Genomic DNA, 22,174 nt, shown 5'->3' with positions numbered 1-22,174 from the left:
ATTACCTGAATTTGGATTGTTTACTATTTTCTAGAATATGACTAAGCTTGACTGAATTACACAGAAAGTGCTACTTTATGACTTGGTAGAAATCCCTGGAGCCTATCTGTTCAGGAAGGATTCACTTCATGAACTCACAGATGATAGCCCCATAATTGGTAATTAAGCAAAACTAGAAATATTCTTAGGATATTCCTTAAATGCATAGAGTAATAGTCTTTGGAATATTTTTGAGATCACAGAGAAAAAGTGTTTTCGTTTTTCCTTTTTTTTCTTCTTGGTACAGTACTAGAGGCTGAGCCCAGGGCCTTCCCACTGAGATACATAATCATCGTGCTTTTTACTTTATTTTGAGACAGGGTCTCACTAAATCACTGAGTTGTCCAAGGTAGTTTGATTACGTGATCCTCCTGCTTCAGCCTACCAGAGTACTGGAATTATAGGAATACACCACCATACCTGACCCAAGAGAACTGTTTTTAAACACTTCTCTTTTTCCCACTGGTAGTTAATACTAATTACCACGAGTAATTCACATCAATGAGTCCATATCCATTTGACAACATTAGGTTCTTAATGTTTTACCAATATTGATACTGGTAGGTAATGATGGTAACAATACAGACAAAAAAAAATTTTTTTTAAAGTAATTAAGACATTTCTGGCTTAGCATTATGGTGACCCCCTGGAGAACTTTATTACCTGGCTAAGCTATCCCATTCCGTAGTGAATTTTTCCAAGAATGCTTCAACGACATTCATATGGTCATGGTAATCTCTTGTTCTCTGAAGATCCTGCTCCCTTTGTGAACATAGCTTGTCTGACTGGAGGCACAGATCGAGCCACTGGTCATTTAAGTGACTTATTTCCTTGTGCTCAGGAGACTCCTGCTTCTTTGTTAACTTATTCACCTTTTGTAAGATGGTGCTCATGGACTCTTGTTTGTAATGTAGCTGTTTAGCAAAATCCTGAGGAATAACCACAAAAGATAGGTAATGCATTATGAACCCTCCCCATCAAACAGAGTGAAACACAGACATGATATCTCAAAGAATTTAAAAATCTTTTTAATATGAAAAAATGGAGGAGAAAATCTAAAATTCACCATACTGCTTTGTTAACCTAAATTCTCAACTGTGTAAGAATCAGAGCAACGGTGGTATTTTCTTTCAATTGGTTATTTTTAGAAATGTTAAGAAAAACTGATAAATGTGAAACAATGTTATATCATTAAAAAAATACCTTACACTGAAGTGAGACCTTAGTTTTCTAAAAAGTTTTAAAGATTTCATGTTTTTTAGAAAAAAAGAGAACTATTTATGTTATTTTCTATTTTTTTTTGTCGTTCCAAAATATTCTAGTAGAAAACACATGTAACCCATAAAAAAAATCTTAAGGTTTGTTGAAAATCTGATCCTACATCCAATCAAGTTGATATACTTAAAATTATTTTCTATTATACTTTAATATTATAAATATGAGTAATATTTCTATTATACTTGAATTATTCATGCATTAAATATATAATTAATCAATAGGTAATAATTCTATAGTTTTAGGAACATGGTAATGAAAATTAATAATGTTTAGTGGTTGCCCAGCAGCAGCCTTTTGGCTTTGTAAACTAAACGACAGCTTCTTTACTCAGGAATAAAGTACAGAGTGAATGTTCTGTGACAAAAATGGACATCTGGAACACAAGGAATATATGTGAAAGTTTTCTTTTCTCTCTCTCTCCTCCCCCCCCCCACTCCTTCTCCTCCTCCCTCCTTCTTTCCTTCCTTACTTTTGAAACAAACTCTCTTTATGCTGCCCAGGCTGGCCTGGAACTGCTGGTCTCAGTGATCTTCCCTCTCAGCCTCCCAAGTAGTTGGGACCACAGGTGTGTGCCACTGCATAGGGTTTATATGTGTTTCCGGTGTGATCTGCCTTCCCCTGACACCAAAGAAGGCTGTTCAGAATCTCATAGTCTTTCAGTAGTTGTGCCAGTGTCTAAAGACTGACACATACCCAGGAATATTGAAGTGAATATACTGAATACATGTCAACTTTACTGCCAGTAAATTTTTCAGAGAATGCTCCAGCGACATTCATTACAGTCATGGTAATCTCTTGTTCTCTTAGGGTCCTGCTTCCTTTCTGAACATAGATTGTCCGACTGAAGGCACAGATCCAGCTACTGATCATTTAATTAATTAATTCCTACCTTTGCTTGGGCAACCATGTTCTGGGCAATATTTAGCTCCAGTTCGGAGTGCCTCCTCTTCATATTCTGCAGTTGCTGATCGGTGTCCTGAAGATAAATCCACAGCTCAGCCTTCAGGTGCTTGATCTCTTCCCAGCCCTGAGTTAAATTCTGTGCCTGGGTGAGCCTTTGTTCAATCTTGGGAAAACACAACAGTAAAAGTCAGCAGCCTAGATAGAAGCAATTATGTTCAATGAATCAGAGATTCAACTCCTCAGCTGCTCCAGAAGCACAGACAGACACACATATGTATATGCATGTGTGCATGCATATGCACTCACACACAGATGAATCTGAAAAGCACTTCTCTATTTGCTTCAAGAAAAGTAGACTTTCTTTTGGATTTAGAATTTCTAAAACATTTCAATGTCTAAGAGTTACTCCATATGATTTTAATCAGTGTTGTGACACTTCAAGCAATTCTAACAATTTATTAGATTAGAAGCTATCCTTATGGTTTTTCCCATTGTGTTTTTCCATAGACACATCTGTTTGACTTGTGAATTTGGTTCTGGGGTAACTAGAAAAGACCTATATTCTTATCTGTTCCACACTTATTTTCCTATTTTTTGAAACTCTGAGTTATTAATATTTCAGATATATATTTAGATTTGCTTTGTGGTCTTTGAAACTGTATACTTTCAAAGAATCATTTCCATAAAAACAGTGGGTTATATCATCTTTCATAAGGAATTAAAGGCAGGTTAATTTTAATAAGATGAAAGAGGAAAACCTTATTATAGTAAGACTTTTTTTCTTTTGGATCATTTTACTATCTTGTAAATATTTAATAAGTTAAATACAAAAACCTAGTCTTATTTTTCTTTTAAACCTGAATGTGTTGCTTGAAAATATTGAAAGCTACAGCAGCAATGGTGTAAGCACAGGGCACCCGGGATGTCCCCGTCCCATGTAGTCAGGTACCCATCACTCATCCTAATGCTTCCCACTGAGGCCAGATATAGCTTCAGAATTATTCTCAATACCACATTTGATAGCCATTACCAATAAATTAGAAGGGTCATGACAAACAGCATGCTACTTAGCATCCTTGATTAAAAAAAAAGAGTCAAGGTCCTTCATATAAGTATTATGTGAAGAAAAAGGTAGAAGAGAAAGTGACCAAAAAAGGTGTGGAAAAATAGGAAAAGAAAGAAACAAAGGTCATTAAGGAGCAAAGATGAAGAAGGTGCAAATGAGTATCAACTGAATGGGACTAAATGATCCAGGTGCAATGCAGTCATTAATATCAGCATGCTCACATTTCTTTGACTTGTTTGAAATTCAAATATTGATTTATTACAATGGCCATACAAGTATTATGGCAATAATAACCCAAGAGGTATTTTCTTTAAATGTCACTTATAACATTCTAGTAAGAGAAAATAATGGAATAGACAATTGAATGTATTTTTAAATACTTTTACCATTTGCTCTGTTTGTTGAATATCTTTTGCTGTGGTTTTTACTGAAGAATTCGACAAGTCACACAGGGAACAAAGGAGATCCAAGTAAGTCCTTGCTTGCTCCTGCAAAGCTCTGAAGTGTTTGACCTGGGGAAAAGGCAATTATCAGAGTCAGATGGATGTGTGCATTATTTAGGTAGTAAATATTTGTGCCATTGGTAGGATTTTGTAGACATTTCAAAAATAATCTCTCTTTGGGCCAGGGATGTAGCTCATTGGCAAGAGGTCCTGTGTTTGATTCCCAGTACCAAAACCAAAACCAAAACCAAAACCAAAAAAAATAATCTTTCTTTGCTCACCATTTTTACTATTTCTCTGACCTATGTTTGTGACTTACAGGAGAGAATTCAAACCACACTGACAAGGGCTATTTTGTCTACCATTCGTTTCTCATTATAAGTAAGGCTGTCTGCATGGTTTGGGAAAGAGGAAAACCCGAGACTTTTCCATTCGTCACAGATTCTCTGCCACATTCTCACTTATTTTTCATTTCATAGCAAGAATCCATAGCCTGGTCCTCTGCCTGTGACCACTGGAGCCTGTTCGGGTAGACTGACTAGAGTCCTAGAATTCTCCGCTGCGACCCCCTCCAGACCGCCCCGACTTCAGCTTCTGTCCTTTGATAACACTAAGACTATGTCCCTGTGTCTGTTTTTTTTTTGGTTTTTTTGGTACCAGGGATCGAACTTGGGTCCTTGCGCCTGTGCAGCAGGCAGCGAAACCACTGAGCTAAATCCCCGGCCCCCTGCATCGCTTTTTACTAGAACCAATCACCTATCATGCCTGGAACAGGGACCATAACTAGATTGCCCTTAGCCCCAATAATCACGAAGTTCACATCTATAAGAAGAATGGGAGCCAGCGGGTGAAAGCTCATGAACTCAGGGAGCACAATGGACACATCACAGGTATTGACTGGGCTCCCAAGAGTGGCCTCATTGTCATTTTCAGAGCTGACTGCAATGCCTACGTCTGGAGTCAGAAAGATGGAAGCCGACCTTGGTGATCCTGAGGATTAACCGCCCAGACACTTTTGTGAAGTGGTCCCTTCTAGGGAACAAATTTGCTGTGGGAAGTGGAGCACGACTCATTTCCGTATGTTACTTCGAGTCTGAAAATGACTGGTGGATAAGCAAGCACATTAAAAAGCCAATTCGCTCTGTAGTCCTGAACTTGGATTGGCATCCCAACAATGTTTTGTTGGCAGCAGGATCATGTGACTTCAAATGCAGAGTGTTTTCTGCCTACATTAAAGAAGTGGATGAAAAGCCAACCAGGACGCCCTGGGGCAGCAAGATGCCTTTTGGCCAGCTAATGTCAGAGTCCGGTGGCAGTGGCACTGGTGGCTGGGTCCATTGTGTCAGCTTCTCTGACCCGTGGGAGCCACTTGGTCTGGGTCAGCCATGACAGTACCGTGTCTGTTGCTGATGCCTCAAAAAGCGTGCAGGTCTCCACTCTGAATACCGAGTTCCCACCCCTCTTGAGTGTGTCATTTGTCTCCAAGAACAGTGTTGTAGCTGCTGGCCATGACTGTTGTACGATGCTCTTTAACTATGATGACCGTGGCTGCTTGATCTTTGTCTCCAAGCTTGACATTCCAAAACAGAGCATCCAGCGCAACATGTCTGCCATGGAACGTTTCCGCAGCATGGACAAGAGGGCCGCAACTGAGGACTGCAATACAGCCTTGGAGACACTGCACCAGAATAGTATCACTCAAGTGTCTATTTAGGAGGTGGACAAGCAAGATTGTCACAAATTTTGCACTACGTGCATCGATGGAGCCATGCCAATTTGGGATTTCAAGACCTTAGAGTCTTCGATCCAGGGCCTCCAAATAATGTGAAGCTGAGTGACCACGCCATCCAGCATGAGAACAGCAGCTGAGCACGGCCCTGCCATTCACATGACGGTGAGGAAAGCCAGCCCAGGAAACACTGTAACACGACCGTGCAAATATTCTGTGTTTTTGTTTGAATATAATCGGTGAAAGTGCTGGTTTTTTTAAAAGCAGCAGTGGTTTTGTTTTGTTTTTGTGATTTCATTCCATTCTTGACCGAAGCTTCTCTTTAAGTAGTTTACTATGGAATTGTCACACTAACTTAAAGGAAAGGGTGAAGGAGGTATGTAAATTGTCTGCTAAAAAATCAAATAAAAATCCTGAATGTTAAAAAAAAAGAAAGAAAAAGAACCCATAGCCTACTGTGATCTGTTTCCTAACATGCTTTCACATACTTTGGAGACAAGGCCATGGTCAGAGTGAGTTTGGAGGTTCATTGAAGTGAGTCCAAAACAGATGGCTGGGCTTATTTTCTCTGCCAGAAGTTCATTGCCTGCTCTTCCATTCTAGAAGCCCCCAGAAAGGCTTCTGTGGGTGAATCTCTTCTGCCTTCACAGAAACACAAGAATGTGTTTCTCTGCAGTGCTCCCCACCCGCTGGGTACAACTTATTCAGGAGAGTATAGTAAATCTTGTCTTGTTCTAACAAAAGGTCATTGGGATTAATACTTTTTCTCCCTCTTTTTTTTCTTTTTTTAGTAACAGAGAAGAAAAATGAAGCTTTAATCTCAATTGTCCTGAATAAAATAAATTGGTAACAGAGTCACAAGAAAAAGAATGACTACAGAAAGCTCAGTCTAATGTAAAAGCAGAATATAGACAGTCTTTAATTTCTTTTTATTCACCCAAAGACAGCCACATTTCACTTCTTCTGATGCTCTCCTTTATATAATATAGATATTTATAAGAACTATTTCATTATGTAAATAATGTAAATCATTCAAGTTAGAAAGTATATTTTGGGGATGAATTAAGTAGACACATTGTGTATGGGGATCAAATGAACAAGAGCACTACATTAATCTTAGTTCCTAGTAATAAAATGGAATTATTTATTTAATGCCATTTATTCATACCTGGTAGCAATAACTTTTGCAACTAAATTCTAAAACATTTTTTCACAAAGTTAATACTCCATATAAATCCTGTTTAGTACAAAATTTAGAAAAATATTTCTCCTATATTTTCATGAAGTCTCAACAACAAAATTTAAAGCTTGTAGATATCATATTAATATGCAACAAATTCCCTTTTCATGATAACAATTAACATTCCATCAGTCATTCATTCAGTAATCATTTATTAAGCACCTTGTTGTACAAAAAAACTGTAGGAGAAGTTAGTATTGCTTTTTCTATTATAAATCATGTTCATTTGTGGTATGACATTTGAACTTCATCATAACTTTCAAAAGTATGTACAGTTGCCCCTTTGTGTCTGTGGGTTTTACATCCACAGATTCAACCAATTGCAAATCGAAAATATCAGAAAAAACCAAAATCTTGTTTGTCCTGAAAATGTACAGACTTTTTTTTCTTGTCATTCCCTAAAAAAGCATGTAGCAGCTCTTTACATTGCATTAAGTATTGCAAGTAATCTAGAGACAATATAAAGTCTACTTTTTATACAAAGGACTTGTAGATTTTGGTATCCACAAGGATCCTAGAACTAGCCTCCTGGAGAGATGGAAGAACTATGATCCTTATCATCGTCACTTTATGTTTTTTTATATAGTAACAAACAGGCTCAGAAAAATCAAGTGATTTAGCTTTTAGAGTTCATCTTTGGTTAGAGATCATGTTCTTTCTATTCTACCTTGGCAGCACATCATCTTGGCTGGAACATGAACATGACTGGAGCCAAAGCTTTGACCTTATTTATACCTTTATATTCCCAGGAGCCAGCTCAGTTTGGTACATCAAAGGTACTTAATATGTTTTGACTGAATGAATGACTCATAAGAATGAAAAACTTTCAGGAGTCTATTACTTGCTTAACGGCTTCCGTCCGGCTAAGAGGTGGCTGAGGACTTGGCTTTAAGTCTGGCTGGACTGCAGAAAGCCAAGCCTGGCATTGCTGCAGGGTATCTTGTCGGCTGACATGCTTCTGAAGTTCATGTTCCAAACTCTGGTACACCTGGAGCGGAACAGTCATGCTGAGGTTATGAGAGCTGCCTTCTATCCCTATAAACATCACAGGAACTAAATGAAGTACATTGACCATTGACCAATCTATTTCAATGGATATTCTCCTAGTGTTCTCTAATACCACATACATATCTAAGGTGCTTGGGTATGTTCAGTTAAAAGCATTGTAAAATACAATAGCCACTTGTTGGTTTCTAATTTCTCAATCCATACATCACAATGTAATATATTAACTAAGGGAAGAAAAAATGAGCAAAATTCACATAAGTGTCAAAATGTGTTAGAATGCATGAAATTATCAAAGTAAATGACATACAAAATCAAAAATTTCTGTGGCTTTTCTCCAAATGACATAATTTTTTTCATTTGTTATTAGTACATGTTTATAGTAAATGGGGTTTACACTCCTCATGGGGGAATTGATACATGTACATAATATTTCTTAATTCATTTTTAAAAATTCCTTTTCCCTTCTTTCCATCCTCCTTCCTTCCTTTTTTAAAGGTAGGAATTAAAAGTAAAGATAAAAAGCATCTTAAGAAAAGATAACCAATATTTCTCTAACTGTGCTGCTTCTGCTGTAGGGTAGGGTAAAACTGGAACAAAATTATAACATAGAGTGGGGGCTGATGCCTTCATTTTCTCTTAGAAGTTCCAGACCACAATAATCCAGAATGGTTCGTACATTTTCTGATGTGTCTACTCAGGTAATTAACCCTCAATCATCCAAAATTTTCTACTTTATTCATAAAGACATACTGTGAAACAATTATGTGTCTCTGAGAGTTCAAGATAAAATATACCTGTGACACCTTCTGAGAAAACCATATCATTAAAGAAGAAAAAGTAGGAAATGAACTTAGTCCATTCGCTTTCATTATTGATACAATAGATGTAATAACTGCATGCTGATTTTCTTTGGCTTCTGTTAAGATTCATCACTTTTATCTAACATTGAGTGTATTCCTGTTTATTCATATTCTAAGCAGAAATAAACATGATATTTTGTTCTGTATCATTGTTGCAAACTTCAATTATGAAATTCTATAATCTTAGATTTTCATTGGCTTTTAAAATTTTTTAACTTTTCTAGACTTTTTCAACATTCACCCATGCTTTTTCAGAAAATTTAAGTTGGATTTCTAAGGTAGAGACAATTCCTGCTATAAAGGAAGTCAGTGACCAAATAAATCTCTTTGGAATGAGTGAATGAAAGAGCTCACCAGAAAGCTCCATGTCCAAGCCAAGCTAATTTTTCTCTTCTCTCTCCTTTTACTCTCTTATTCCACTTGCAGTTATCTTTCCTTTTTTGTAACTTTTTGAAAGTGAAATTTTCAAGTCTAGGGAGTCAACTAATGTCACCTAGGATTTTTTTTTTTTATCATCATGAACACAGATTCCTCTCCTCAGGTCACTGTGTCTTACCAGTTATAAGAACAAAATTATATGGAAGACCTTTCAAAGTCTATAACTGCAGAGGACTGTAATACTGGTTACATCCAAAACAGGCTGTAAAGAGTTAACCCCACAACTGGCTTGTTTTGAGAAGGGAGTCTAGCCGAAGCCTATGTGCCAAGGTCAGAGTAACTTGCACCCAAATTCCATTCCCACAACGAAAACCTTCTTACTAGAAGGATAATGTTCTATTTACAACCATATATTTGTCTATTCTGTTCCTAATTTGAGAATGCTTTGTCTTGTCCTTTACAAGCCTTGTTTACATTAATTTCCATAGAAACCACACATAGCCCTGCCCTTGCTCATAGCTTGCCTTTACCCCAGTTGATTGCCAATAAAAGTCAGTGCCTGAGATTAGCCAGTGGCTTTGTAGGTTGCACCAGCATTGGTTTTCCTGGCAGCTCTCTTTCTCTCCTAGTTCTTTTAGTTTTATTTCTCAGGCCTGCATTATATACTGGACAGAATACTGGAACTTAACTGCAGGGGTCTCCAGGATATAACAGGGATGGTGAACCTTTTGGAGAACAAGTGCCCAAACTGCAACCCAAAACTGACTTACTGTGGCAAAGTGCCAACACTGCAATTAAACCTGAATATCCAATGCTTGGCTGCTGGGGCAATGTGAGGCGACTTGGCTCTCTTCAGCACGCATGCCATAGGTTCATCACCACTGACTTATAAGAACCTTTGGCAGCACCATTTAAGATTTCCAATAGAAAGAAATTCAGTTATTATACCAAGCTTTTATTAGAAGAGAAACTTACCCACCCTGGACTTTTTTCTGTAAGATTAAGGATTTTGTTTTACTGGATGTACACCCATTAAAGTGCAACTCGAGGCCATAATGTTAAGTGGAATAAATCAGACACAGATGCTTAAATAGCACATGGTTTCATTTAGATGAGAAAGCCAAAATATAAATAAAAAGCAAAATAAAAGATGCATAATAGGAAGTAGGGAGAGAGATCTTTCTCAAATGCAAAAGGAATCAAGAGATGGAGGGAGGGGAGAATAAAAGGAATTAAGATGTGTTGTGTACACATACCAACTCCCCACAAAGAATGTAAACATTATGTACCAGCTGGGGATTTAGCTCACTGGTTCCGCTGCCTGCCTCGCAAGCGCAGGACCCGAGTTCGATCCCCGGTACCAATAAATAAATAAACAAACAAATAAATAAATATTATGTACCAAAACATGTACTAATAAAAAGTGATGAAAAGAACAAAATATAACTCATGACTGGTACTTATTCTTTTTCTCAATTTCTATATGAATGGATAAAATATTGAATTAAAATAGAACCTAGGCTACACAGAATTAAAAAATAATGATTATAAAAATTGTCATAAATACATTTATTTTAGTATGACAGAATAAATGGCAAATTAGAAAGAAGCTTTGGTGTACAAATTAAAACAAACCAAAAAACTTTTTAACATATTTATATAATTCTTGAGATAAAAGTTTAGAGAAAACTGAATATCTGAAAGTTATTGCTTAGTCACATCAATCAAATATGTGATGTATTAGCTCTGTGTTCACATACAGACTAGAAATCTATCTTCTTATGTCCTGTCTGTCAACACACAAAACTATCCTAGAGACAGGCACCAGTTCCATGCATAAAGCCACTAGACTGCCCAGCCTTTGGGCATAATTCATCATTGTCACTGAATGTTCCAGGTACTCACACGCTGGGCTGTACTGCAGATTGCTGAGTAGCTGTCCTTTGTGCCCTGCAGATGGGCATGAACATTCTGTTTCAGCTTCTCTTGCAGGTGATCAGCACACTGGCCAATCAAAGTGTCACCTTTGACTTTCAGGTTGTTCAAACGGTCTTCAAAACCAGCTATTTCTTCCATCATGGCCTACAGAAATGCATCAAATATAGAGCTCTCGTAATTTTCCTTTGCACTGGAAACAAACTATTCATAAATAGAAAATTTAAGATCAATAATTTCATTGTCTGACAGAGTTTATGAAAGAATTTTACAATTTGCCTGGTTTATTACCTTAATTGATTAACAAATTTTAAAAAAGCACTTGTATGTTTTTAAGGATAGTCCGATGGGTAGCATTTATGAGTTTAAGGGATTATGTACATAGAGAATGATGAAGTAACTTTAAGATAGAGTGTTTCAGAGAAATATCTGTCTGTGATATTGTTACCAAACAAAAGGACATCTATATATTTATTAGAGCTATAAAATATAATTCTGGTATAATTTTTATCTAAAACAATTTAATTATGACTTAACCTAATTATACCAATACCTCACTTATTTAATGATTAATATCAAATTTCTGCAATAACCTAATATTTAATTATTGATTTACATAATATACAATTTACATGCACTAATATTTATATCAATAAAAATAACATTCACCTTACCATTTATTTAGCACCTACTATAGCCCAAGAGTTATATATAAGCCCTATTAAATATGCATTGTCATTGTTATACAGATGAGAATACTCAAGCTCAGAGAGTTCACATAATATACTGCCAATAACACAGTAGTAAATGACAGAGCCTTCTCCTCACAGCTTTGGACACAGCTCTGTGGGTTCTAGCTCAAGTCATTTCCCAGATCTGCATTCTCTAGTGAGCATTCACATAGATTACTCAGGGAAGAGGAACCAACTTTTTCATACCAGATTTTAATGACCTTACTGCTATATAATGCTAATGGCAAGTGACACATTTGGGCCTAGGGTTGCCTGGGTTGACACACTGATACATCCAAGGAAAACATGAGCAGTACTTCAGCAGTGCTGAGCCCCCTTTTTCTTCAATGGTGCTAGGTCAATGGATACTATATACCCCCAACTGAAAAGAACCATTTCATCTTCAAGGTGGAAGAGAATCACCATACCATGAGGTGACTGAGAGGACAGACTGCCTTCTGGGTTGGCATCTCTCCAGTGCTTAGTGGAAGGTACAGTGCTTGCTTTTCTATCCACATTTGTTAAATAAAAAATTTTCCTCTGGCAGGAATGCAGAGAGGTTAACTGGCTTTCCTAAGGCATAATGCAGATATCAACCACTTCTTGACTAAAATTACTGTATTTCCCTATAAGACCACCAGTGAATGTTTCCATAAAACTGTGACCATCTGTCACCTAGTACATGTCACTACTAAAAATACATATTAGTAAAAATAAGAATACCTCAGATCAGTGTTGAACTTCATAGTTTACAAAATGCTTTCATGCACGTCATCTTATGTGATTGTGACAGCAGTTATGACATAGGCTGGTATTGTTTCTGCCTTTACAAAGGTGAACACGGAGGTTGGGAGTGGCTAAGTGCCCTCAGCTAGTCTGATTACCAGTCTTGCATTCTGTGTTTGCCTGCATTTTTCTAAAATAGAAGGCATCTCTTTGACAAATGACTCCATGAAGACTAAATCCTGAGATAAAAACTACTAGTTATGGAAAGTGTTGAGCTTGTTCAGAACTTGAATGCCAAGATTCAACTGTTCTTGATTTACTTGAGCATCAAGTCCAACTCTGCTCAACTGTCATTGTGCTTGAGTCTTAGACCTGACTTCTTAGAAGTAGTTATTTTAATCCAGAGCTGTACGCGTATGTGCACACACACACACACACACACACAGAAGCAGAACAATCAGAGCCATGCTGGGCTTAGCTCTGTAGGGACCATGTGCACCTTGTGGTGGGCCAGCTGCTGGGTGATTGTCTCCAGGCTGCTGGTCTCCAGAAGGCCAGGTGCCACCAGCCTGCCAGACATCTGCAACAACCACTTTTCCACCTCTTGGAGCTCACTGTTATAGTCTTCATGGTCTTTGACTTTTGCCTCCAGGCAGAGGACATGTTCCTGGAAAACAAGGTACCTGTTAGAGATAACTTTCAAGCCCAAAAGCCTACTCAAAACTGATTTTGTATTTCAAAAATACAGGCCAACTCATAGGGTAGGAAGAATTACTTAACATCAGGAAAGTATTAGGAAAGGGATGGAAGGGGTGCAGAGTGCATGCTCAGCACACACAAGGTCCTAGGTTCTATTCCCAGCAATTGATCCATCAATCAGTCAATAAAAAGAAAATTATTAGGAATGGAAAAACATCAGTCTGTAGGCCATTTATGTGTCCATCTGATAAAAGGAAAAACAATGACCAGTAGCAAATTGTAAAACTATCTGACAGAGACAAAAGAGCCACGGTGCACATTTTTGGGCAAACAATTGGACTGGATCTCTGGTCTCTCTTTACCTTTCCCATGCTGCAGAGGTCCTGGTAATCCCTTTGAAGTCTGTCTACTTTGTCCTTTAAAGTAACATCTTGGACCAGATCCAGAAGAGCTTCCCCCTTCTCTCTCACTGAGTTGACTGATGGTTCATGGGACAGCACAGTTTGTTGCAATGACTTGAATTACAAAGAAAAAAATCAAAGCCAGCCATTCATGTAAGATGAATATGCACATATGTTGGTGGCATACAAGACATAACCTGCATCAGAGAAAGCTAGGTATATTGTTTATGAATCAACAAGTGTGAAACATTAAAAAGAGATGATTCATTGTAGCTAATACAGTTTTAAATATGGTACAGAAGGAGAGTAGTTCATCGAACAGCGTTTCATGTGCAGAGATGAAAGCAGGGAAAAGAATTACATTTGACTAAATTTAACACAGTTATATTTCTGGCTTATACTTCATTCCTTTCAACAAAGGAAAGAGGAATCTCAACATAAGACAGAGTGAGGCCACCATCTTTTGCTTTGGAGTTCATGAAGTTTGTTCCAGCTTGAATTAGATGTGGTGTGAGGGAGGCAAAGTCCAGCTGCAACCTTGGTGAGATAGGCTAAAAGCAGTATGTAAATATATCAGGATTCGGGTGCAGGGGCGGGAGAATGGGTTGTGACTCTTATGTGACATCTTCAAAGACAAGCTGGTTGGCTTGGCAAAGAGGCTGAGCACAGAAATAGACATATTCATTACAAGACCCTTCTGAGAGGAAACGTTTTGGGAGAAGCCAGCACTATGTAATTCCTAAAGACTCACTAAATTGTTTTGGTCCTTTCTTTTTTTTTTCTTTTTGGTACCAGGAATCGAACTCAGGGCCTTGCACTTGCCAGGCAGGCACTGCGCCTCTGAGCTACATCCCCAGCCCATTCTAGTCCTTTTAAAACACAACTTATCTGGGGATTTAGCTCAGTGGTTTCGTTGCCTGCTGTGCAAGTGCAAGGACCCGAGTTCGATCCCCGGTACCAAAAACAAACAAACAAAAAACAGAACTGATCTACATATGAGCTCAGATAACTGCTTCCAGATTATGAGCTGGTGAACTCTCTGAGTCTATATCGCTTTTATTCTTTCAAAAATTAATTGCTAAATTGTTTAGCTATGGTTGATTAATTAGAACTTGTCAAATATAGAATCTTATTTTCAATTTACCATAGATTAGCTCAGATAAAAATCTATAGTTATGGGATCCAGATGCCAGCAAAATTTATCTGGAGGATTTCTACACCTGGATAGCAGTCAGACAAGGTCTCCACTTATTGATTGCTCCAATCAATGAATTTATTGATACAATTTTTGGATATCAAATCTTTGAGTGGACAAATAACTCCAAGGAGTCGTCTACATAGACAGTGTCACTCGCCATCAGTAGAACAGACTTGTCAGGGCTGTTTTCCAGCATCTGTATGAGTGACATACATCAGAAATCGTCTTCCTCCCGTGTCGTCCCTGCCCTCCACACACATCTATTAACAGGCAACCAGTATTACCTTGTACTTAGATAGCTGAGCTTTTTTCTCATATAATTCCATTTTGGGTTCTTCAGGAATGTGTAGGATTTCCTGGTATTCTGCTATCCAACGAGTCAGTGCTTTACATTTATCCGAGAACTCTTTTGCTAAATGAAGACCTTTCTCCAAGGTCACGTGCTCTTTTCGCATGGTGCTGGTCAGTTCCTCCAGCTGCTCCACACGATCATGGATGTCTTTTCTTAGCATCTCTGCCTCACCTTCCTCCAAGTATTTAGCAGCCCTCTCTCCTTTTTCCCGGGCTGACTTCAGCAAACTGTGACCTTTCTCCATGTCTTTCAACAAAACCTGACAAAGACAGTGAAGAGGAAGCAAATACAGAGTCCTATTTCTTCTTTCTTAAAGAAAAGACTTTTTAGGTCCACCTATATTCCTTTGACATATGTTTCTGAAATTTACGTCTAGGTCTGAACTTCCAAGAATCAGGAACTAACTCTCTCTCTCTCTCTCTCTCCCCCTCTCCCTCTCCCTCTCACTTCAATAGATGTTTTAAAAGTTTTGATCAATATATCATTTCCAAATCAAAAACTTTCAAAAGGCATTGGGTCATTATTTGAGGTCATATTCCCTCTCTCTCTCTCTCTCTCTCTCTCTCTCTCTCTCTCTATCTCTATCTCTCAGTATTCAAGGGTCAAACTAGAATTTCGTTAAAACTTCATGGGCATTCAGATGATTCCAGCACAAAAAGTTGCAAGCCAGGTTTTGACCTTAAAAGAGCTTGTGCACTAGTATTTGGAGTGAAACAGTGAGCCAAGTATTACTAATCATACAGGGTCAGGATGAACACACAGGATTCCAAGGAGGCTGCCAGTGAAAGAGAAAAGCTCAGAGACAAGCCTGAAGCATGAATGCCTACCTCCAGTGTCTTCAACTTTTTCCCCATCATTGCTTTATCTACTTTATCAATTTTGGTGGCCACATTCTTAAAATTTTTATGAGTCGAGCTATACCAATCAGAATAGGAGCTGAGGGATAATTCAGATTCCTCCAAACTCTGGGTCTCTTCTTCCAGGAATTTTATTTGCTCCTATGAAAGAAAAGAGAAAATGGAACCCTGAATGGCAGGGCAGGGCCTCGGTCTTTGTTGATAGCTATGCTTCTCCACCAGTGGCTAATGAAAAGAAGGCTGTTTGGTTGTATGATGTCGGCTGGCCCATTCTCAGACAGGCAGGAGCTCACCAGGACTTGGAGGAGCAGGGCCTGGTATCTGGAGGTCAGCTGGGTGGCCTGGCAGCCCATCCTGCTGTTTACGTGACTCTCATCCAGTATCTCCTGCGCTTTAGCTCCGACTTCCTCAACTTCATCTTTATGCGCAGTCACTTCTTCATGCCATTTCTGAAATAATGTGAGAACCAGATGTAAAGACTCAGTCTTAGCCATTGTTGACTAAGACAGATACTATATGCTTTCTTCCTAATGGAACATTAGTTCAGCATGTGTTAGAGTACATTTTGCTCTGAGACGTAATTTTGAAAATATGTCATATATAACTTTGGCAAGCAAAGGTCTTACAACAGCATGATAAAAATGTATGCTTATGAGTTTGGATACTTTTGAATATATATTACACTTTGACTCAAAAGTTTTTTGCAAAGCAATGCGACATATATTTTACATCTTGTTTTGCACTTAGATCAACTTTAAAAGAGGTGGATAATGAAAAGATTCCCAAGGCGTATGCATGAGTTTGGATGTACACATGGAAATGACATACTAATTAGAATAAAAGTAATTATCAAATATGATTTCAATGTAGCGTATTACAGCAATTTCATATTAGAAGCACAAAATTAAATGACTATAATGGTACTATTTGTGTATCTTTATGAAACAAGACAATGATAGAATATGGGAGGAAAATATAAAATGTTTTCATTAAAATACATTCTATCAAAAACCAAACTACAAAATAAATGTAAGAAAAATGCTCCATTCAATTAATTTAAATTTTTAGATGAGTAGAAAGAGACTTTGCAAAATCCAAGCTTTGGACAAACAATTACTAAATACTAGTGAAACAAATTATGTAAGACATCTGGTGCTTTGACAAAGGCATTTCTTGGTGTTTGCAGGACCTTCATCTGATGTAACTGTATCTCCTTGGTTGCCCAGTTAGACTGGCGTCCCATCCTGAGACTAACTTTCTCCTCCATTTTTTTAAGCCATTCATCTACTTCCTGAAACTTCTGCTCCATCATCCGCAGCTTGTTCACTATGCTGTTGAACTGTGTCCGGATCTCAGACAGTCTGTGCTGGTAAGCCTGCCAGTCCTGCCGAAGTGACTCCAATGCCCGGTCCTCTGCCTGGGGGATGCCTGCTATGATCACGTCCTCTCTGGTGTGCAGCACTGAATTCAACAGTGCCTGTCCCTCTGCACAGTGCATTTGCAGCTCCTGAAGGGACAAAGGTACAGCTGGTCATGCATCACTCAGATTTCACACTTGCGTAGGCCAGCGCATCTCACAAAACAAATTAGGGGACCTTACCCTTCCCATTAGGAAAAACTGATTTTATCCTGGCCAATACTAAGAAAAAAAAATCTGTACCTAGCATTGAATATCATTTCCTAACTTTAGAGAAAGATTCTGAAAATTTTCCAATTCACATAATCAACACACAGTTCACTTTGCCCCATCAAATTTTTGTCAACATCTTCTGAAACTTGATTTTCAGCTAAGAAGCAAAGCTACTCATGATTACAGGCTTATTGTTTAAAAGAATAATCTAGGTGTATTATGGATGGTAATCTGCTTAAAGCATCTAAGGCGTCTTGCTTTGATGTTGAGTGGTTCAGTGCTACACTTGGGGCCCAGAAAGGAACAATAGATCTTCTTTGTGTTAAGAAGGGAACCTTTGCCAGGGTTTCACTCTAGGGAATGTTGTGGCTAAGACAAGCTGGCCCTGGTACAGGACACACAAACTTGGAAGGGTGGATCATCACACACACTTACTAGGTGTTCCCAGGCACAGACACATTTCCTCTACCGAGGTATGAGCCACAGAGATTTACCCTATAAAGTTCAGTGTGTCTTTTCATCCTCATTTACACTTTCAGTTTCTCACACTAGAGAAACTGTTTGGTATTTACACATGTGTGTCTTATTTATTTCACTTAAGAGTATGGCCTCAATGTGCATCCACTTAGCTATAAATGTCTCTGGTTTCTTGTTCTTTCTGGCTGAGTAGTACTCCATTTTATAAAAAAACACAGATAATGTGAAATAGGAAGAAAAGGTGCAAAGAGGAAGGGGCAATTGGAGGGGTGGGGAAAAGAAAGAAGGGAATGGAATTAATATGAGAAAAAGAAAAAATGGAAACAAAGTCTTTGTAGATAGGGAAGGGTAGAAGGGTTGAAGGGAGGGTAGGGGAAGGGGGAAAAAATAAGAACCAGGATGGATTATGTAAGGGTGCAAATTTCCAATGATGAATCTCATTATATTGTATACCTTAAATGTACCAATATAATTAATTTTAAAACCTGAAAAAAATACTAACAATGAGCAATTACAGATAAAAAAGTCTGTATGAACCAAGTCTTACATAGCATAACCTTTTTATAAAAAGAAAAAAATTCTATTGTTTAAGATGCTGGCAAAACAGTATTATATACTGTTATTTCTAATCATTAAAAAGTCAATTCATATTGACTTGATACCATCATCTAAGTAAAAGGAACCAAGAATGTTAAAGGTACCAGTGTATGTAATTAAAATACAGTATTAAGAAAAGAGTCCTTACTATAGCACAGAGCCATCTGAAATTGCTGATAGCTATCATTCTTTAACAGAAAAACAGCGGATCTCTTATTGCCCAAACTAACAGAACATTTTCCCTAAGTATAATGTTACTTCCAGAATGGTGTGATGAGAGTGGGTATGAATGGGGAAACAGAAGGGCCATACACGTGGTAAGGCTGCCATCAAAATGGCCACACACAGAGAAACTTTATTTCCGTATTCTTTGTTTTGGTACCAGGGATCGAACTCAGGACCTCACGCTTGCGAGGCAGGCGGTGGAACCACTGAGCTAAATCCCTGGCCCTATTTCAGAATTCTTAAGATTTCTTTCTGAAGATAATTTTGTGCATCTTTCCCCCTAATTCAAGGTCAACAAACTTTTTTTTTTTCTTGTGAAGAGCTTGATAGCAACTATTTTAGGTTTTGTGGACCTTTTGGTGTTGCTACAGCTACCTAATTCTGCCAGCACAGCACTGACACAGCCACACACAGGACATCAGTGAGTAGCAGTTGGCCATGTCCCAGTAAAACTTTATTTAAAATGCAGACATTGTGGCCATGGCCTGACCCCTGCCTTAATTTATTAATCTTCCCAAATTATCACCTTTTCCATACTTTCTATAAAATAGTTTTATCTATTGTTTACATCCACATACCACCATTTTATTAGCCAAATCCTCATATACCTCATATTTCAAGTCTTTATGCTAAAGGGAAAATGTGGTTTAATATTGAAATTGTAGATATATATTCTGTGAGGCAAATTATGTCTTCGGTTTACTCAAAATCATGGTCCCCAGTGCTGACAACTGGTCCCCACACCAGAGGAAATGGGAGGGAGGACATCAGGATGCTGAAGGGCCTCTGTGGCCTACTTGGGGAATCACAGTGCTTACACTGCTGTTCCTGCCACCGGCGTCTTCCTGTTTTATTAACAAGTGGCGACTCCAAGCAGGCAATTTAAGAATTAATTCCTGGGGAAGCCAGGGGTTAGTGTTAGGTTTGGGCCCCATTAATTTGACTTAAGTGCAATATTTTCTTCTGACCAGAAGCAAGAGAAACATCTGGTGAGTAACCTATTGGCCGAGTTCCTACACAGAAGTACAGAATGCTCTGCGGGGGCTTGCCAGGATGTGTGGAGTGGAGTGCTGAGAAGGGTTATTTGGAGAAAAGAAAACCAACTGTACTCAAATTGCAATATCTAAACCTGGCAGATGAGGAGGTCTTGCTCTTTTCGGGCAGGATGAATGAGATCCTTACGTAAGCTAATGAAACTGATGCTTCTAACTTCTACAATGTATTTACCTTGTGAATAGGCCAGATACTTATTTAGGTAAGATTTTCTCCCTCCTCTTTTAATTCTCATAACAACTCCAGAAGAAGCTGAATCAGAGAAGTTCTCTCTTGCCTAAAGTCACCCATCTAGAGACAGGTCCCATAAGGATCAGAGTCTGAACTTCCTGACCTAAACTTGTTCTCTTGCCATTGGATCACACTCTACAAGACCTAGCAGAAATAGACAGGAATTGCATATGCTAGTGACAGTCTCTGCTTTTTCCACCTTGTCCAAGCTGTAGGGACATCGTGCCACTCTTATCCCAGTTCTGATCCAGGCAGGGAACACCTAACGGAGTTCCTACACACTGTTGGTGGGACATGGAGTACCTTACCTGGCCTTTCTCCAATTCTCCACTATATATATGTGGCAGATCTTTCTTGGGGAACCTCACTGCCCCCTACCTGTCTCTCAGGTGCCTCTTAAAGCCACTGCTTCAAGGTTACCATAAGATCCATCATTGCAGTCTATTAGTGGTCTTACTGCATTGCTTACAACGATCCATCTATGGGTTTGTGTCACTCATCAGATTGCAAACTCCTCAAAGGTAGAAATGGTAACTCAGTCACCTTCACATGAAGAAACCACTGAGGCACTTGCATTGTGTCAGGCACTCAGTTAATGCTGAATGAGTGAATAGGCAAACAGGTCGTGACTGCTCTTCCCCGTGTCTGACAGTTCAACCTCAACTGCAGCCTCCTGGCCTGAGTGACAACACTTCTTATAGCTCCTCTAATGCCTCCTTCTAGCACTCTGACCCTGGACCCGGGCCCTTAGTGGTGTGGGAGGTTCTGATTGAAACCAGATGGCCCACAGTACTGGCACTAGTCTGACTTAAAATGATGTCTCTTTCCATTGACTTTTGCTGCTTTGTCACAATTCTGAGTCTGTCTTTTAGGGGGCAATAGGCAAGTGCATTGGTGGATACATAAATTAGACATCAGCCACTCCTGTCAAGGCCTCCCTAGTACTGAGTGAGTTCCCCAGTAGCCAGTCCTGTGGTCTAAATTGCCTCACAAGCAATATCATTGTGCATATCTTATCAAGGTCTCAGAATTCTCCAGATCAAGCCTTGCTGAAGTTACACTTCATATGCATCAGCTTTCCAGCTGGGAAATGGCCAGTGTTGGCCAGTAATGCCAGTACTGGGCAAGGGTCAGTGAGGCAGGAGGACTGCAATCCAAGCCCAGCCGGGCAATTTAACAACTTAGCCAGATGATATTTCTAAGTAAATACAGGGCTGACGGTGTAGCTTGGTGCATAGGCCCTGGGCTCAATCCCCAGTACTAACTAACTAACTAACTAACTATCAGCTTTCTATAGGATTCAAGGTCATATTAGCTTCTCGTTGCTTAAAATAATAAATCCATATTCAGAAGGAAGGATCCTTTGTTTAGGGTAAAGTAGACTTTACCTGAAGGTCCCGAAATGTTGTCTCGTGAGTGTGGGCATCACCTTCAAGAACTGAATATCGGCCAAGCTTTTCTTGTTCTTGTCCCAGCCAAACTTCAAAGGCTTTTAGGTCTCTCTGATACTCTTGGTGCAGGCGAACAAGTTTTTCAGACTTGGTTACTGCTTCCTATAATTAGTGTTTAGAATGATTAAGATAGGAACACATTACTATGTGCGGGATCGATGTGCTTTAATAATCTACTTTTAGAATTTTAGAAAAGCACAATTAATAAATAATTGGATATGAATGACTTCCTAGAAGAATGAAACTTTAGGATTTATGTATAAAATATGATATTTCAAGATTAAAAGGCTCTTAAAAATCATGATGTTGAATTAATTTACTGACCTCTGGATTTATAAAATGTACCACAGACATGATAAAAACAAATTAGCTTTATTTTCATAATAAAAATCGCTTTTGCTAATAATGAAGATTGAAATCCTTATATTGTGCATTACAGGAGAAATTAGACTCATTGTACAAATTTCTGAACTTTGTCTAAACTTTCTAACCTGGATATTCTCTTAAAAAGTATTTTTATTTTCTTTATGAGACTCAGATGAAGAATGACAAATATTATGGTGATTATTTCCTACTTTACAAACTCTTTATCATTGGACATAATAACACTTAGGAGGTTTCATTATGAAGCTGTACAAAATTTTTTTTGATATTGGTCCATTTCTAG

The 22,174-nt window shown here is 38.5% G+C and overlaps 1 protein-coding gene and 1 pseudogene across 18 annotated transcripts in view; one reads left to right on the top strand and one right to left on the bottom strand.

Moving 5' to 3' along the window:
- The window catches only part of Syne1 (spectrin repeat containing nuclear envelope protein 1), a 473,610-nt gene that overhangs the window by 188,190 nt on the left and 263,246 nt on the right, over nucleotides 1-22,174 (bottom strand). For all 18 annotated transcript variants that reach the window (XM_087193553.1, XM_087193567.1, XM_087193559.1 and 15 more), the window contains 12 exons: nucleotides 21,445-21,609; nucleotides 17,033-17,350; nucleotides 16,137-16,292; nucleotides 15,814-15,984; nucleotides 14,919-15,245; nucleotides 13,398-13,550; nucleotides 12,836-13,003; nucleotides 10,850-11,026; nucleotides 7,540-7,686; nucleotides 3,673-3,798; nucleotides 2,207-2,383; nucleotides 703-968 (listed from right to left, as the gene is read on the bottom strand). In XM_087193553.1, coding sequence (XP_087049679.1) covers nucleotides 703-968; nucleotides 2,207-2,383; nucleotides 3,673-3,798; nucleotides 7,540-7,686; nucleotides 10,850-11,026; nucleotides 12,836-13,003; nucleotides 13,398-13,550; nucleotides 14,919-15,245; nucleotides 15,814-15,984; nucleotides 16,137-16,292; nucleotides 17,033-17,350; nucleotides 21,445-21,609 — 2,351 coding nt within the window. The remainder of the gene's footprint in view (nucleotides 1-702; nucleotides 969-2,206; nucleotides 2,384-3,672; nucleotides 3,799-7,539; nucleotides 7,687-10,849; nucleotides 11,027-12,835; nucleotides 13,004-13,397; nucleotides 13,551-14,918; nucleotides 15,246-15,813; nucleotides 15,985-16,136; nucleotides 16,293-17,032; nucleotides 17,351-21,444; nucleotides 21,610-22,174) is intronic.
- LOC101715284 (actin-related protein 2/3 complex subunit 1A pseudogene) lies at nucleotides 4,339-5,686 on the top strand (annotated as a pseudogene).

The sequence above is a fragment of the Heterocephalus glaber genome, unplaced genomic scaffold (assembly GCF_053883595.1).
Source record: "Heterocephalus glaber isolate CG9 unplaced genomic scaffold, H.glaber_assembly_v1.0 deba00001593, whole genome shotgun sequence".
Lineage (NCBI taxonomy): Eukaryota > Metazoa > Chordata > Mammalia > Rodentia > Bathyergidae > Heterocephalus > Heterocephalus glaber.
Note: the sequence above shows the minus strand (reverse complement) of the source record. Positions and strands in the feature narration are given on the sequence as shown.